The following is a 17,793-nucleotide window of genomic DNA, read 5'->3' on the forward strand; positions in this document are numbered from 1 at the left end:
AGTAGCATCAGGAATGTTCTTCCTGTAATGGCCTTAGAACAAGGAAGGCAAAGGGAATCTAAAAGCACAGATGAAAATGGCACTCTTATTTATCCACAAAACAGCTACATACTGGGTAGCAACTGTTCGAGCTTCCTTACCAATGAGCATCAACCCTGACCTGGAGAAACCTCCTGTAGGGTTGAGAGGGAAGTTCTGTCTCCATTGCCTATTCAGGCCTTGTTCGGTCTCTGAGGCTGCCAACGAGGAAGCCAGTCAGTACTAACGGTGACTACGGCAGTAGCAGTTTTTGTAATGTGGATACCATGACCTGTCCGCTAGGAACTTACCTGAGACTTACCCACTCATTTCACACAGGGCATGGAACAGCCACGTAAAAAACCCTCTTCAAAACCTGCAGCAGGTCAGAAAGCTGTTGGAAAGCACTTACCTGTACCTGCACTGTATGTACTCTTTAGTCAGAGAACCTTAGTCTTCTAATGGGACAGCTACCTTCTCTTCTGTACTCTTCAGCTTCTCCTTTTCTGTTCTAGAAAAGCCGAAAGCAGCCATCAGACCCCTGCCCAACTGCCCCGGGTTCTGAGTCACAAGGAGGTAATAAGCAGGGATTCTAGAAATCCGTTTGCCTTGGAAAAACATGAAATTTGGTTTGTTTGTTTTTTTAAAACAATCTTTAGTTTTTACTTTTTTGAAAAAAATAAAAACTATTAATTACATTTTAGTGAAGTGACAGCAGGAGCCCCGCTGCCCAGGGCGTTTCATTTTACGCACACAAAAACACGGATTTTTATATTTTTTTAAATAGGAGAATTCTGGGTTTTTTTATCACTGAAAACTAGACTCCCTGGCAATAAGCCTGTTAAGTGGCAGGTCCACAGACAGCTCCTGGGGTCTGCACTAGGGCGGAAGGGAGAATCTATCATTCGGATTTTAATTGGCTGTGACCCCTTCCCCAGAGGTATCCCTGCATAGGTGACACATCCCTCAGTCCCACTGTCAGCACAGCAGCCCCCTTGATGTATCCTTGACCCATTTGCACTCTGCTAAATACCAGCTTGTGTTTGGCTGCAAAAGGAAATACCAGTCGTAGCACTACATGACCCACCCAAAGGTCCAGAGGGATGGAGGTGAATAGCGGGGATGGAGTCAACAACCCCTGGAGATCCAGAACAGCACTAATCTCCACTGGTGCCCCAAATTTGTTCCTAACGCATCTCCCCAGGTGCCCCAGCTGACTAGCCAGCCGGAGAGTGCACAGGGTACAGTAACTCTATACACTAGAAGACATGGTTTCCTGTAGGTTCCTTTATTTGCATGGCAAGTTCATTACATTAGTTGGTTACATGTGTTTAGGCCACAGCATAGCTGTATGTTCCTGTAAATTGCACAGTAACTCAATCACAGCTGGTTAGACATGATCCCAATCACTGCCCCACTTTCACCACCTAAACCTTTCGGACAATGGTTCCATTGTGATCAAGTCTTTTAATGCCACTACCCATAACACTGTTCTGCATTCAGCCTTCACTCTGGTCCCCCTGCAAACTGCTCACTAAACCCCAACACATCACCCAGCTGCAATGCCTTTAACTACAGAAACAACGAGGAATCCTTGGGGCACCTTAGAGACTAACAGATGTATTTGGGCATAAGCTTTCATGGGCTAAAACCCACTTCTTCAGATGCAAGGAGTGAAAAATACAGTAAGCAGAATATATATGATAGCACATGAAAAGGACTCCTCGTTGTTTTTGCTGATCCAGACTAACACGACTCCCACTCTGAAACCTTTAGCTACAGAGTATCTTGAGAGACATGAGACAAGCAAATGCTGCGGCCACCAGCTCCTTTTTACAGCGTTCGGATACTGACCCTTCCTACCAACCTGAGGCTGTTCAGTTTTAAGTGGCTGTAAAGCTTTCCTGCTCCCTTCTAGCAAAGAAGCTAGTTAAATTCCTTTGGAGCTGTAGTTACACTTGATCAGAAAGTAATGAGTATTTGATGTACCCCTTGGTTTAGCAAACAGAAGCTAGGGTTTCTCCTAATCACACAGGACATATCCTCTGTATCAGCCACTACTCCATGGTGCTGTGCTTATCCTTAGAACAGGCAGAGCAAGCTTCCCCCACACAGACATCTCCACAGTTGGCTTCTATCCTGACTTGATGGACCCCCTCCAGGGATAAGAGGAGGAGCTCATTTACTCTGTGAGCTCCCTGGTGTGACTACCAACAAAGGGGCCAATTATTGCCAGTTGATGGTAGGTTTTGCACTATAGACTCTTGGCTGCCCCGTGCTAGGCACTAGCCAGACCCCTATGAAGATATTTTGAGGTTTCCCAGAAGCCCCTGTCCTTACAGTTCTGTCTCCACCATCTCAGTGCTCTTCTCTTGCCGTCTGTTCCGATAGTGTCGCCAGACAACTACCATTATCACCACAATGATCATCAGAGCACAGGCAGACCCTATGACCAGAGCCAGGATGTGGATTTCCGAGAAATGCACTGCACAGAAGAGAAACAGGTGAAATAGAGGGGGGCTTGGTTGGGAGGGGACTTAGCCGAGGGCTGGGAGTCAGGAACTCCCGAGTTCAGTCCTTCCTCACCCACATCCCTTATTGCATTAATTTACTTTCCTGATACCTCCCCTTGGTAATCCCTTTCCCTTCGTGCATTCCCCCACACATGGTAGGAGATCATCCACTTGTGCCAGTTCCCTGTACAGCTAACTTCATATTGACCACGACAGTGCCTCGGGCCACGTACCTTGCTGCACAACACGGAGTTGGATTTCGCCAATTGTGCCATCAACATCTGGCGGGTTCTTCACCTGGCAAGTGAACGTCCCATTGTCAGTGGGATTCAAGTTCCAGACAACGATGGAAGCATCGTTCCGGTCAATGTTCCCATCCCAAGTAACTCGCTCTTTAAACCGCCCACTGGTTGGGGGATAGGGCTCCTCATAGTAGTAGAGCACCTGGATGGTCAGAGAGGAAGCTTCATCATTACTGTGCAGTGTGAGACTGCGCCCTGCTCTGTGGAGGAGCAACCTGCCTGTCTGGAATAGTGCTCAAGCCCATTCTGCAAATGCTCAGAGCATTTATAAAACAGGCAGGACAGGGATCCCGGTGTCTCCGTCTCAGTTTGGGGGCAAGAGAGGCAGCATGGATGGAAAGCAGCCATGCAAAGAAGCCTAGACAAGCATGGTGGGATGGGACTGAGGGGACACGTCCCCCTCAAATTCTCTCTCCCCTGTTGATGTCTCCTTCACAGTGGCTGCAGGTGTCCTGCACCCTGACCCCATTTTCTCACCTCTGAGAGCAGCTGCAACTTCACATTCACCAGGGGCCGGTAGGGAGCCAGCAGGGCCCCCAGGTAGCTGGAGAAGGTGCGTGGCTCGGGCAGGCAGGCAGCTGTGCTGCGTCAGCCTCTCACAGCAGAGCTCAGAGACCATCTGACCCCTCAGGGGGGATCCCTCCTGGGGCACACCAGGTTCAGGCTGGCCCTCTCCTGACACCAGTGCTGAAGCTGTGTTACATGCATCGAACCATGCATGGCCCTTGCTGACGTACTTCCCCTCCCACTGTGGGCCAGGCAAAGTCACAAGCCAGACCTGTGGCTTCAGCAGGGACACAGGACCAAATCAGGCTGTGATGTAAGCAAGTGCAGCTGCACTTGGCCCCCAGCATTTAACCCTACATGCAGGAACTACCTAAAAATGGTTCCTCTAGCCAGGTTCGATGGCCAGCAAAGATAGGACCTGAAACCAAAACTCACTGCAGAGGGGGATTAGTCAGCAGAATCTTTTAATCAGTTAAAGTCAGAGTCACCTACCCCACATGCCTCTGCTAATCTGTATTCCCCACCCACACCCACACCCTCTATTGTTAGTTACACTCCCATTGCAGCAAGTTCTATGCAGCGGGAGAGGCTTGTATGAGCAATACCTTATCGCTCAACTGGAGCATAATGGTCCCACTTACAGACTCATGAGAGTTCATTCCCTGAGGCTGGAAGTTCCAGGTCACCGTCACACGCTGGCTAACTGCGCTTGAGCTGGAAAAGGTGCATTTTAAGCGTACATTGGTCCCATTCAGAGCCTCTACTTCCCTGGAAGTGTGAACTTCCACAGCTGCCACAGGCCAGAGTGCTGCAGGGAAAACGGGATGGAAATTAAAAAAAAAAAAAAAAAAAAGAACGCTACAGTCTAAAAGAAAGCACCTCACCCTTTCTTGTCCACATTTAGGGTTCCTGTTTTGGGGTTTATTAATTTAATTGGGGGGGTGGGTATTTTTAGCAATTGGAGTTTTAGGTAGATGTCCAAAAATTGCAGGGGAGGAGTTTCAGGGCTCTCTATATATAGTGTGTGTATATACTGTAATGAGCAATCTTGGTAATGTTCCCTAGTACACTTTAATTTAATACAGTTACAAACAGCACTAGATTAAAGCACACTAGGAAACCTTTAGCGTTCCCTGGCAGGGTCTACACAGACCAACCGATGTGCAACACATTAATGTTCTTTAGAAAGCACACTTGTGTAGAATGCACTACCCTATTGTGTAGATGAGCCCTTAGATACAAGGAACCATTTCCAGTGTATTTCCATGTTTGTGAATAAACACCAATTTCATTCTTTGTGTGTCGGGGTCTTTTATCAAAATGTATCAGTTAAAACCAAAACCCAGAAGCCCTATCCACTCAGTCGGGGCTGGTGCCTGCCCTATCAGCTCCTGTTAATAAATTACACCAAGAATCGCAACGAATAGATTTAATTGATAATGATCTTGCATGTATAGAATCTGAAGGAGCCCAAAGTGCTTCACAGACTTCAGCTGATACACAAACACAGCACAAGGATGACATCAGGGTGGAGTTGTTCCTTCTGTCCTTGGGTAGGGCTTGGCAGCACTTCTCTATGGGAATGGAGGAGAGCTTGATCCAAACATGGCTTTTGGTCCACAGTGCTTTGTACTGAAGAGGCATGGGCTGCTGTAGTTGAGAGCACTGGAAATGGTCCTTTTTTCCACATTTATAGACAACGATGCTTGCCCAGCAGTGCCTAAAGTCAGAGGGACTTCTGTGTGTGCATAGCATCTGTTTGCAGAGCAGCAATATACAGCACTGCAATTCCATGACAGACATTTTAGAAGGTCTACAGAAGAATTCTTCCACTGGCCTAGCTACTGCATCTCAAAGTAATTTTCCCTCTGTTGATACTCACCCCTTCTTGTCAGCTGTTGGGAATAGGCCACTTCCACCTTGATTGAATTGGTCTTGTTAGCACTGACCCCCCCCCCCACTTACTAAGGCAACGCCCATCTTTTCATGTGCTGTAATATATATACCTGCCTACCATGCATCTGATGAAGTGGGTTTTAGCCCATGAAAGCTTATGCCCAAATAAATTTGTTAGTCTCTAAGGTGCCACAAGGATTCCTCGTTGTTTTAGTACCGTGACAGAATACCCCTTCTGTTGCTGTAGCAAGTGTCTACACTACAGCAGCTGTGCGACTGTAATGTTTGTGGTGTAGACACAGCCTCAGTATCCGGGACACATTCCAGCTGGGGTGATTACATTCTGCTTCTCTCAGTTCCCCATGCAGTCCCAATTGGAAAGAATATTCCTTATCGCCTCTTGTGTAGCACTGCTAAGTGCTGTTAAGCAGCTACTACGTCCTACTCCAGACAGGGTGGGTGACGTCACTTCTTTACACAGTTTGTATTTATTACATTAAGCATTTAATGCACCGCAGGGTGAATGGTGCTCAATGAATGCAAGGTGTCCCTGCTTGGGAGCATGCACAACCCCTGCTAATATTGTTCCACACTTACTGCCACCACAGCTGCTTGGTGGTGGTTTGGGGGGTGGGTTTCTGTATCTCATTCAGGACGAAAGGTAACCTTTGTAAGGATCTCTCAAAGAACCATCCGTAATTTTTTGTTTTTTTTTCTCTTGGGACAACTAATGAAAAAACGGAGTGGAGTGACGGTCAAAGGTTCAAAATCAGGGTGCCTGATGGGGACACCGAGCAGAGAGCCCCGGACAGCGCCCACTGCTCCTCAAAGGTGTCAAGGGAGCCAGCGGACGCTGCCCAGTGGAACTCTGCCCGGAGACGTGAGACCAGGGAGGTACGGAAATTTTATGAAAACAGGTTAACTCTACTAGGGCTACTAGGAAAGAGAAAAGGGGACTGGAAAGAGAGCAGAGAGAGAAGATGAAAAGGCTAACTCCTAGGGAGGCCTTTCAGCTTTGGAGTCCTGATTCTGCTCTTGCTCACACTACCGTAACTGCAATGATAGAGGCCATGTCTACACTACATGAACTACAGCCCCACAGCTACAGCACTGCAGCGACGTTGTAGGAGGCACCTCCTACAATGACAGGAGGGTTTTCCATCATTCTAGGATATCCACCTCTCCAAGCAGCGGTAGCTAAGTCAACAGAAGAATTCTTCCGCTTACTTAAGAACATAAGAATGGCCATATTGGATCCGACCAATGGTCCATTTAACCTAATATCTGGTATTATAACAGTGGCCAGTGTCAGATGCTTCAAAGGGAATGAACAGAACAGGGCAATTATTGAGTGATCCATCCCGTTGTCCAGTCCCAGCTTCTGGCAGTCAGAGGCTTAGGGACACCTGGAGTGTGGGGCTGTGACCCTGATCATCTTGGCTAACAGCCATCAATAAAACTATCCTCCATGATATTATGTAATTCTTTTTTGAACCCAGTTATATTTTTGGCCTTCACAACATCCCACAGCAAGGAGTTCCACAGGTTGACTGTGCATTGTTTGAAGTAGCACTTCCTTATGTTTGCTTTCAGCCTGCTGCCTATTAATTTCATAGCATGACTGCTGGTTCTTGTGTTATGTGAAGGGGTAAAGAACACTTTCCTATTCACTTTCTCCACCCCATTCATGACCTAGCCACATCTACACCGGGGTTAGATGTAGCACAGTGCTCAGGTAGGTGACTTTTTCCTGTAGCCTGGAGCACTGGAGCTATGCTGACCTAACCTTTAAGCGTAGAGGAGGCCTAAGTGACATTACTTCTAATTTACACCAGTGGAAGATCAGAATCTAATCAAGTTAGTTGCTAGAATCAAGCTAAAAGGGTTAAGCTATGTCAATAGAGGTGTTAAGGGAGATTTCACTTGAGTTAAGCTAAACCAATTGAGCTAACAATTGAAAAAGCAAAAAACCACCTTTTTTGGCCCGTGGAGAGAGGGCTTTAGTGACTGGTCACTCGGACACCTCCTGCATATTGCAGGCTGTGAACCTCGCCCACACTCCTGTAATAGACCCCTTCCCTAAATACACCTCCCTGACAGCAGGATGACACCAATGAAACCAATCAGGAAACTCCGAGATAAGGCTGACATCAACCCTCGCCCCCCCCCCCCCCCCCAGCACATCGCTTGGGCACGCAGCACACACAGTGTTGGGGGAAATGTGAGAGAACTGTGGGGCCAATGTTACTCCCTTCTTAATTCATGTAGTGCCAACACTATGCTCTGCCCTGCACAGGGCACAAAGAAAGCCAGTCCCTGCCCCAGAGAACACAAAGGACAGACCCTGAGCAGACAAGACACAGTGCTGCCAACTCTTGAAATCAAGTATCAGGGGGTAGCCGTGTTAGTCTGTATCTACAAAAACAACAAGGAGTCTGGTGGCACCTTAAAGACTAACAGATTTATTTGGGCATAAGCTTTCGTGGGTAAAAACCTCACTTCTTCGGATGCATTTCAACTCTTGAAATGTTATTTCAAGGCTCATTATAAGTGTTTTTTTCTGGAAAAGGCCCAACTGCTGGAATCAGGTTATTACCTGAAAATCTCGGCTTTCATTGACAAGAGAAAAGTTTCCAGCCCTTGTGGTTTCAGAGAGAAGCCTGACAAACACGACCCCTTCTGCCCCAGCACCAGACGGCAGGTAAAAGCGCCCCAAACTTCTGATCTTTACATCTCACCGTTCTCCCTGAGGCCTGACATGCATGTGGTTGGCAATGCTGTGACATACTGGGGAATCCAGAAGTCAGTGGGGTGGGGGGGAGAATGGGGGTCGATTTTACTTTTCATAACAATTATAAACTCTTGTTGTGGGCACCTTGGAAGAAGAGGGTTTGAGTGGGGGTAGACAGTGGCTTGTGAGGAGGAACAGAGAGACTCTTCCCCCCAAAGTGGGCAGCAGGGGAAAATGCCCAGAGATGGGAGATAGCTCGAGGAGGGCTGTAGTCTCACCTGAGGGAAAGGTGTTACTCATCCGGAATGCCCACACAGTACAACACAGCAGCTTCACACAGCAACTGCCTTTGCCTTCGCTAGCTGCAAAACCCACGGAGCCTCCAGCTCATCACCCAGACTCACAACAGGGATACCTCCCCCTTCTGACCTAAATTCACCTCTTCCCAGCCTATTGTCCAGTAAGCTTTTTCCTGCAGAAAAGCACAACCATTCACCTGGGGTTGCAGAACATGGTTTTTATGCTAAGGAATGCAGCCCACCTTGCATTATGAGCTTTATTTCCTATTGCCCTCTACGCTACTGTATTCAGCAGTATCTGGTGGGGCTCTGAAATATCCACAATGTAATTCAAAACCCTGGAATCTGGGCTCTTGGCATCCTCCTCACTCAATTTCCAAAAAAATAAAAATAAATTAAAACAAACAAACAAACAAACAAACAAAAACCACCACAACAAACCATGCCATTTCCCAGCTATGTTCATCTTCTGGAAACCAGGACCTCATTCAAAAGAGGAAACACCTCAAATATTTTTTCATAGTTTTGCATTTGAAAATCTCTTTTTGGCAAAGATCAGCTTTTGCAGCTAAGTGAAAACGACCATTTTGAAAAAACACCTTAGTGCAAACTTGGGCTGTAAGTGTAAATGTTTTTCACAACAGATCACAGAAAAGCCCGTGAAGTGAAGTGACAGAAGCAATGTAAAACCACAGGGGGTCTATGGACCAAATTCTGGGTCTCTTATGCGAATGTAAACCCTGTAAAATTCCACTGAAGTCAGGGTATTTATTCCAGATTTACATAGCTGCAATGGATCTGAAACCTGACCTGTCTCTAGTTTAATCATCTCTTTTTAACAAAAGTGGTGAAAGCAGGGCAGTTCAAAGAGTAAAGTCCTCCTCCTGGCTGGAGCAGGGACTGAGAGGAAAGAGCGTGAAACCCGATCTCAGAATGCTCAGGCCTCAGTCTCTAGCTGGAACACACCTGAACCTGTTTGTCCAGGACCTGAGTCCATACGCACAGTCACCCCATGTAGCTCTCAGCAAAATCAGCCCCAAAAGACACTCAGCCACGGAAAGAAATGCCAGAATTCTCCCGGCACTGACTTTAGGAGGGAGGGAACTGGAAGAATAGGAGGGTAAAGCAAAGGAGGCAGCTGAGGCCAAGGGGGAAAACGCCCGAATAATTCCTTACCTAGGAGCTGTCCCCCAAGGAACAGCACAGCCCCCATCCAGCTGGGGCCATGCACGGGGAGTGGCAGGTCCATACTCCAGAGACTGAGCAGGGAGATAAGGGAATTTCTCCGAACTGGGGGAGAAGGGAGCTCCCAGGAGTCCTACTGCCAGACACGCCACTAGCGAGAACTCCTTGCCTTGCCCTTCCCTCCCTGCCAGGGCAGCTCTCAACAGGCGGCGCTGCTCCTGCCTGAGTCACTCCCAGAGCGGCCCCAGCCTGGGAACTAAAAGTGGATCCACCACAGCGCTGTGCACAAACCAGGCGGATTTTCCTTTCCCCTCTGTGTAGCAATCATCACTCCGCCCAGCTTCCCTCCTCCTCCTCCCACTGGGAACCAGCCCTCTGGTTTTGGGTTGTTTTTGTTTGTTTTGGTTTTTTTAGGCAGATTTGCTCCTAGAAGAAAGTCGGCCCCAGGGTATTTACATACAGCATAGAGCAGGATAGCGTGTCCCTGGCAAAGCAGAGTCAATATACAGGGTGCAGTCTCCATGGCAGCAATACAGAGCCCAGCAAGACCTGCCACGGTTCCGTTTGCTCAGAGGGATCGTGTCCCTCTACGTGTACCCATCCCGCTAGGGCCGTGGTTCTCAAACTTTTGTACTAGGGGCTGTGAAGCTGAGTTCATTAATGTTTGTAAAGAGCTTTGAGATCCTTAGCCCAAAGTGTTCTCGTTAAACCAGAGATTACACCATTTTCCAAACCACCCCAGCCCAGGGCTTGCATGGACAGGGCTCTGGCATCCTTCCCTGGCACTCAAACACCACAAGGTAACAGGAAGAGATTTTTTCCCCAGCAACATCTCAATGAAGCGTGATAGACACAAACACTAATTCCCCCCCTTGTCAGTATTAGAGGAATGTAAATCACTTTCCAACTCACAGTGGTTGGGACCAGAAGTAGTTACTGTCTGATGTTCTACGGCCTGTGTGAAGTCAATTGGATGTCTCAGTCCAGTTCCTAGTGCCCAATCCTCCACACGGCAGGTGGAAATCTGAGTCACGACTGGCACTGACTTGCTGACAGGCACAGGACTGAATGGACCGTGAGACCAAACTCCCCTCTCGCTCCAAGGGGGAGCCCCTGTAGCTCAGTGCTCAGGCACATTGCCAGAGGCAGCGTGAGGGAAACCTTGCCCGCCTGGCGCCTGTGCCATAACGTACTCATTCCCCGAAAGGACAGAACTAGAGGCAAGAGACAGGAGACTAGCAGGCTGATAATGAGAGGACTGGAGCAGGGGCTCTCAGATTTTTCCATAGTAGGAACCACATCCTCATCACGAGGTTCTCTTGGGGACACCTCCCCATCACCATCCCTGAGCATCCTTGCTGGAAACGACTGAACCTTTTATGCAACTGAACATCTGGAAACAAAGGGAGAATCCCAGCACCATGTGCCCAGCCCGCTCTCTGCAGACCAACAGCATAGCTGGTCTAGAGGGCCTCAGTCCTAAAGCACGGTACATTTCTAGTTCAAAGAGTAACTGGTCCCTGTCCAGTCCACTCTGCACAGCATGTCACCAGACTTTCCCTCAGTTGCTATTCTGAGAATATTCTCTCCATTTCTTTCACTTCTACAAACCACATTTATTGGTGGTTTTTTGTTTGTTTGCATGATGGGACATTTGTTTCCTGCCACCATCCTTGCTGCAGTGCAAACACTCAGTTTAGGTCACTGTCAGAAAATGTGCTGAAGGTGGTGTGTGGCTGAATAGGTGCATCACACACACAACAGCTACGATTTACGTCCTGGGACCGAGCACACAGGAGTGTTTTGGACAGAAGCAAGCTGGAAGGCAAAGGGTACATGAAAACGGCTTGGCTCCTGTTTGCCATAGGAAGTGGAAAGGGAGTACTTTTCAAGGGAGCTCAAGTGAAGTACAGAGTAGTGATTTTATAATGAGCTGCAAAGCTTGGGGAAAGTTTCTGCAAGGCCTTGGAGGAGGTGAAATGAAAATGAGCATGAGCGGAAACAGAGCAGGAAAGATGACAACCAGCAACGGGGAAACCCTTTCCCTAGCTCCAATGTACGATGGAGAGCACATCTACCGGTGAGAGCAAGGGACTGGGCACTAAAACTCCTGGGTCCTATTCCCTGTACTGCAGCTGAGGGTATGACCTTGGGAAGTCACTCCCCTCCTCTGTGCCTCAATTTCCCCTCTAAAATGGGAGATCATGTTGACTTGCCTCTGGGGATTGTGGGAGTTGATTACTATTTGTGAAATGCTTGGAGATCCCTGAAGGAAAGATGCTATATTAGTGCCAAGGGTTATTTATGATCCTAAACGTGCTCCGCTCACTACTGGGTCAGGGAGGGCAGGCTGTGCCCCCACCTGCTGTTTGAGGTGCAGTCCCAAGGCGCCCTTCCAGGGCTGTGTCTCTCTCAGGTACATATATGGCTCTCCTCAGCAGCCCCCATGCAGGGCCTCACAGGTGTGCCCAGGGTGTTGTGCCAAAGGAGGGAATTTGATAGGTGTTGCATAGCCCTCCCTGGTGTGAGGAAGTGTGTGCCAGGACATAGGAAGAGGCCCAGCTTTACCCATGTGCATGCAAGTTTGTTCTTGCAGACCCAAGTCATCAATTCACAGCTAAGCAGCAGCAGGGGAAACTGAACACAGCTGCTGCCCTGCCCCAACCTGGAGCGACCAGTCTAGTGGGTGAGCTGATTACTGCAGGGACACCTCATGGAATAGGACGTGCCAGAGGGGGCCAGTCATTATCATTTATGTTTGTTCTGCAGAACCCACAGCACCTAGGCTCCTGGTACCACTGCAGGTTGGTCTAGAATTACTGTGCAGAGGAGTGTGGCTTGAAGTCAGGCCTGAACCTGCAGCAATTTGGCAACAGGCATCTGTTTTTAACCCTCCACTTTTGCCAGGCAGAGGTAGCTAGTCCGCTCCCATTCCACAGACGCTCTGGCTTCCCGTTTTCAGGGGGTGCTGACCCATGGGGATCGCAGGGTAGTGGTTTCAGTGTAGATGTTTGGGCTCACGTAGGCAGGGAGAAGCACTGGGCAGGGCATGAACAGAACCACGGTGTGGACAGCATGAGATAATCTGTGACAACGCCTCTTAGAGACCACACTCCCTGTGGGAATTGATGCTTTTGCACCATGTCCCTGGAAATGTAGCTTTTTCTAGTTGTTCCTAGAGAAAGAAAAACATACTAGTGCCTTGATTATCAGCAGGGGGGTCATATTTCTATAGCACCTTACATCCAAGCACTTTACAAACCCCAGAAAGACAGCACCACAGAAATGCAGCCACCTCTGGGGTGTAGTGTAGCAGCTAGGAACATAGCAGTGAGAAAGCTGGGATGTTTGGACCTAGGATCCTGGAGCAAGACCCCTTCTCTTCTTATGAAAACTGCCCAGGGGGATCTTTAATGTCCATGCAGACAACCCATCAGCTCCTGCTCAAACAAGTCAGCCTCACTGCCCTCCCACGGCTGGGAACAGAGCCCAGGAATCCTCGTTCCTGGTTCCCTGCTCCTTCAAGCAGCTGGACTCCACTGCCTTTGACTGAGATATTAAAAGTCGTTTAAAACAGAGTAGGGAAATCCTGGCAGTGTGTCCAGGCAGGTCTCCAGCAGGCAGGGCATGTCCCACAGATAAAGAGTGCAAGGCAGATTAGGAGACAATGACTAGTCAAGAGACTGAATTTCAAACCCAACGAAGAGCCTTCAGAGAAGGCTGGACAATGGCAGATGATTCACCCACTCCTCACCCCCTCTCAGGTCCTGTTCCTGGGCAGCAGCCCTCATTGGCCAGCCCGTCTTTCAGTCACACTTTGATGGGAGAAGCACAAAAGCCCCAACATTAATTAACCTTTTCTGCAGACCATGGAAGCCAAGGCCCTGCTCTTCCTGAGAGGTGGGTGGGACTCCAGTGCTGGAGTCTCTCTCTTTGCTTACTTAGCAAGCGCAGGTCCCAGGAACTCCACATGGGATCAGCCACATGAATCATTTTCAAATGGGAGCAGGGTCTTGTGATGAAAGCGGGGAATTGTAAAGCAGGACTCTGGGGTTCTCTTCCTCGTTTTACAGAGTCCAACAGGGCTCATTATTCCTTAATAGATAGCATCCATCTAGCTCTTTCCATAGTCTAAAGCAGACCCTGGCTTGGGGGGCCACCGGTCAGAGGTGCTGAGCACCCACAGCTCCAGCTGAGATTAATGGGAGCTGTGGGTGCTCATCACCGCTGACCATCAAGCCCAAGGAGGTCTCAAGCTGGGATCCCAAGAATCAGTCAATCTGGGCCTAATGACTGACAGGAGCGTGTCCTCTCACTGCCAGCCTTTGACTCCATCAGCTGACACCCCCCGTCTGTCAGAGACCATCAATACAAGAACCGGAAAGGGGACAAGGGCAGTGGGCTGTGCTGAAAGGTGAACGATCAGACTGGAGGGGGATTACTGGGGCAGTTCCCCAAGGAACAGTGTTGGGACTGAGCTGATTCAATATTTGTATCAATGGCCTCGGCACAAGAAGTGGGCACGTGCTAACGAAGTTTGCTGATCATACCACGGTGGGAGGATCAGAATATTGCAGTGGGAAGTCTGGAGGGTCTGGGGGGGAGGGGGAAGGCAGAAATGGGATGCAATTCAATAGTACAAAGCGCAAGGTCAGGCACTTAGGGCCTAACTGTAAGAATTGCTGCTACAAGCTGGGGGCTCGTCAGCGGGAAGTGACAGTGGAGGGGTGTGGGTGCAAAGGGGCTCACTCACCACCAGAGCGGCTCCTTGGGGCCAGGTGTGGCATAGCAGCTGCCTCGCTGTACGGCACCCCCGCTGACCATCACTCCATCATTGCAGTGGTCTCTCTTCCCACAACTTGGCCCTTTGTAGCTCACACTTCAGTCTAACAAAGAGTCCAAGCAAGCTCTAGTCCAATGACCTTACAGCAAGTCCTGCCTCTGTCTCATGGGTCTCAGAGTCACACCCCATACCACCATGGGTTTCACCCCACATTCCTCAGAGGCTGGCAAGGGAACTCAGGCCCTCCCTCTACGCTGGTGTCCAGCCCAGGGACCCTGTAGCTGGCAGTTAAAGTCTCCTCCCTCTGACTCCTTGGTGTCTCCCTAGGCTGCTTCCCATCTCTTCTGTTCCCCACAGAGTGACTGTAACCCCTGTCTTTGTCTTTGGCTGATTTTTGATGCAGCAGCCTCATCATACAGCTCCTTCCTATTGCAAACTTCCTGGCTTTATAATGACTATGACCCAGCCCCTCCCCAGCTGGGCTTCACCATCAATTAACTGCTCTCTCCAACCAGGTATGTTAATTGGCCTCTCAGGCCCCCATTAGCCCCTTCAGGGTACACACCCCATCACAGGGTCAATCCCAGGATGATGGAGCCACTAGTGTGAGGCGGCTGTGAAAAAGGCAAATGTGATGTGAGGCTGTATCAGGTGAGGCATTTCCATTAGAGCTAGAAAAGTATTAATACCATTGCACAAGGACTGGCGAGACCTCATCTGGAATCCTGCACACAGTTCTGATCACCCATGCTCAAGAAAGAAGAATTTAAACTAGAACAGGTGTGAAGAAAAGCTACACGGATGATGAGGGGAATGGAGGGCCTGTCTTATGAGAGGAGCCTTCTTCTGCAGAGTGTGGGTGCGGGTCGTTACCAGGATTATCTGTGTGTATCCCATTTCCCTGCCATTGCAGAGGCCTTGGGCACTGGTGCACTTCAGTCCCTCCTGTTCTCTGCCTGTGGCATGTAATAGTCTATTTTCCTGAGGGTTGTAATACCTTGGTCTCATTTCAGTTGTTGGGTTCATTGTGCAGGTGCTGGATGGTGCTGGTGGCCTGTCACGTACAGGAGATCAGAGTAGATGATCTGGTGGTTCCTTCTGGCCTTAAACTCTGACTCTTGCAGTACTTTTATTAACCTCCAACAGCCTGCACAATGTCCAGGGGGGCTGAAAGCCAGGAGTTTAGCTCACCTGTCTGTACTCGCAATAAAGGCAATTCACAGTGTTAGTATCACAGACAGCCACCCTGGGCCAATGGGGGCGGCTGGGCCTGGCTGGAAGCTTATGGGAAGAGTCAGTTCTTAATCTGCAATGTCTCCTGTCTAACCTTTCACTGGCTCAGCATGTCTGATCAGGATCACGCCCCAGGCACTGCTGGTTAAAGAGAAGCCCTGAGTGCTCTTTTGAAAGACGATGACATAAATAAAATTTCCACTAGCTACAAATAGCATCTCATTACATGTAGTGCAAGCCCAATATAGTCATAGTTACCTGGAGCCTTTAAATAATGCATTTCCAGAAAAAAAGAAGAACCTGAGCTGGATTTCCCAAGCCAGCTGGGGCTGGAGTCTGGGCATATCTGCTGGGAGGAGGAGCAAAGCCAGATACAGGAATGGGCTGTGAGAGGAGATTATGAACTGGTCTCTGTGCCCCTGCTGATATGATACATCCCCTGGTCTGGCTTCTGTGGCCATTAGAGGTGTGTCTACACTAGCCTTTTTCCTTACAATCTCCTTGCACTCTCACAGCACCCATGCAGCGCCACCAGGGGCAGCCAGAGAGAGCGCTAATGTTTGAAGCCCTGTACCAGGTAACTCTGTTTGGAGCAGATCCAGGCGACACATGAAGATGTCGGCACCTTGCCCTCAGTAACGCCCCCAAAGGTGTAGCTGCACCAGTGTTCGCAAGGAGGGGAAATGTCAGGGTGACAAGGTCAGCGTAGAAGGCCTGGGCTTCACCTACAACTTAGGTCAGGCTAGCTACATAGCTCAGAGCTGTGAACAATTTCAACCTCCCCCCCAGTGTAGTCACAGCTTGGTCAAGGAAAGAATTCTTCAGTTGACCTAGCTACAGTGGATTTACTAGAGTGAGGGAGAAACCCTTCCTTCGCTGTAGCGTCTACACTATAGTGCTACATGGCGCAGCTGCAGCCCTGCGGCTCTTTGCTGTTGTAGTGTCGCATACCCTGGGGATTGGCCTCTCCCCAGCCCTTGGAGGAGGAGAACTGTGCTCCCGTGGGCTCCCCTGGGATGTCCAGATTTGGAAAGAAGGAGAGTTCCCCAGGCCCTAGCAGGGTACACGGGAGAGGAGAGGATGTTGAAGAGGTAGGCGCCCCCCCTGGTGGAATTGTGTGGCTCTTACACTGATGATAAAACACAGACATCTCAACTTCCCCAAAACCACAGCTTCCAATGCTGCCTTTGTTCGCTTGGCTCTATCCCTCCCAGGCAGATCCTAAACTAGCTTCCAGGCTCTTTAACGTGTGGGGGTCTTTGGGACAAGATTTTACAAACTAACGTCCCAGCTGCCCTTGGCAGCTTTTACAGGAGAAGGGGTTTATCCCAACACCCCCTTCCATCTGCATTGTGCTGGGTGCTGTTTGGCCCTGTATACATGAAAAATGAATGTTACTGGAAATAGGCAAATATAAATTCAGGTTTGCAACAGAAGTATAAATATCAAATGAAAATACGGGCTTGCTTTGAAATCCCACACCGAGCTGCTTGCATGAAAGTGAAACAATGAGCAAAACAGTCAAACAAGTTCCTGTTTGGAGTAGATTGGCAATTCCAGCCTTGACACTCCTGAGTCCTAGACTGTCCCAGGGACCAAAGCCAGAGCTGTCGCATAGGGAAGAGGAGCCTCTTTACAGTTAATAAAACAACCGATGCATGTTAAATAACCCAGTGGAATTCTTGCCTGAGGCTGAGTCCCTGAATCCTGCACTAGGGACAATGTCTACTGGATGCAGCGCTCTCCTCCCCCGTGTGTGCTCGTTCATCAATGATCATTTTATCAGCACCGGATAAATGGATGCACTTTGGGGAAGCTTCATTTAAAGCATCAGCCAGGACATTTCACTCCTCAACGTTGTTCTCCAGGCTCACTTCTTTGGGTGGGGGGGACACCCTGCTTCCATGGACAGGGTTATTGGCAGCTGGAGCGAGGAGTCACCGAGGGTCTGAGCTGATTAGGGTTGCCAAGTTTGGTTGGATGTATTCCTGGAGGTTTCATCACCTGACATGATCTTTAATCAAAGATTCTTCTTTAATTCCTGGAGACTCTCCTGGACAATCCTGGAGGGTTGGCAACCCTAGATCGGATGCTTATCCCCTTCCCCTGCCCTGCCCCAGGCGCCACAGGGCTGTCACTAGGGGATCCAGCTGAATCATGTGCATAGACAACAGGGACTTGAGGGGGCTAAAAACCAAAACCGATTTCGGGATTGCATTAGTAACTAAAGGAAACACTGTGTGTGGAACAGAAGTTCCTTTATCTCACTTTGTTAAAAATGAACAAATTTAATCTGGTACAAAGCTGCTCATTGGAGCGCTATTCA

At 49.1% G+C, this 17,793-nt stretch overlaps 1 protein-coding gene across 1 annotated transcript; it reads right to left on the reverse strand.

The window, feature by feature from the left end:
- Positions 1-468: 468 nt before the first annotated feature.
- Positions 469-9,515, reverse strand: MPZL2 (myelin protein zero like 2). Its single transcript, XM_065417439.1, has 5 exons — positions 9,443-9,515; positions 3,982-4,148; positions 2,765-2,975; positions 2,359-2,503; positions 469-529 (listed from the first exon to the last, which is right to left on the reverse strand). The coding sequence occupies exons 1-5, from the start codon at positions 9,513-9,515 to the stop codon at positions 469-471; spliced, it is 657 nt and encodes a 218-aa protein (XP_065273511.1).
- Between the last annotated feature and the right edge of the window lie 8,278 nt (positions 9,516-17,793).

This window comes from Emys orbicularis, chromosome 15 (genome assembly GCF_028017835.1).
Source record: "Emys orbicularis isolate rEmyOrb1 chromosome 15, rEmyOrb1.hap1, whole genome shotgun sequence".
NCBI lineage: Eukaryota > Metazoa > Chordata > Testudines > Emydidae > Emys > Emys orbicularis.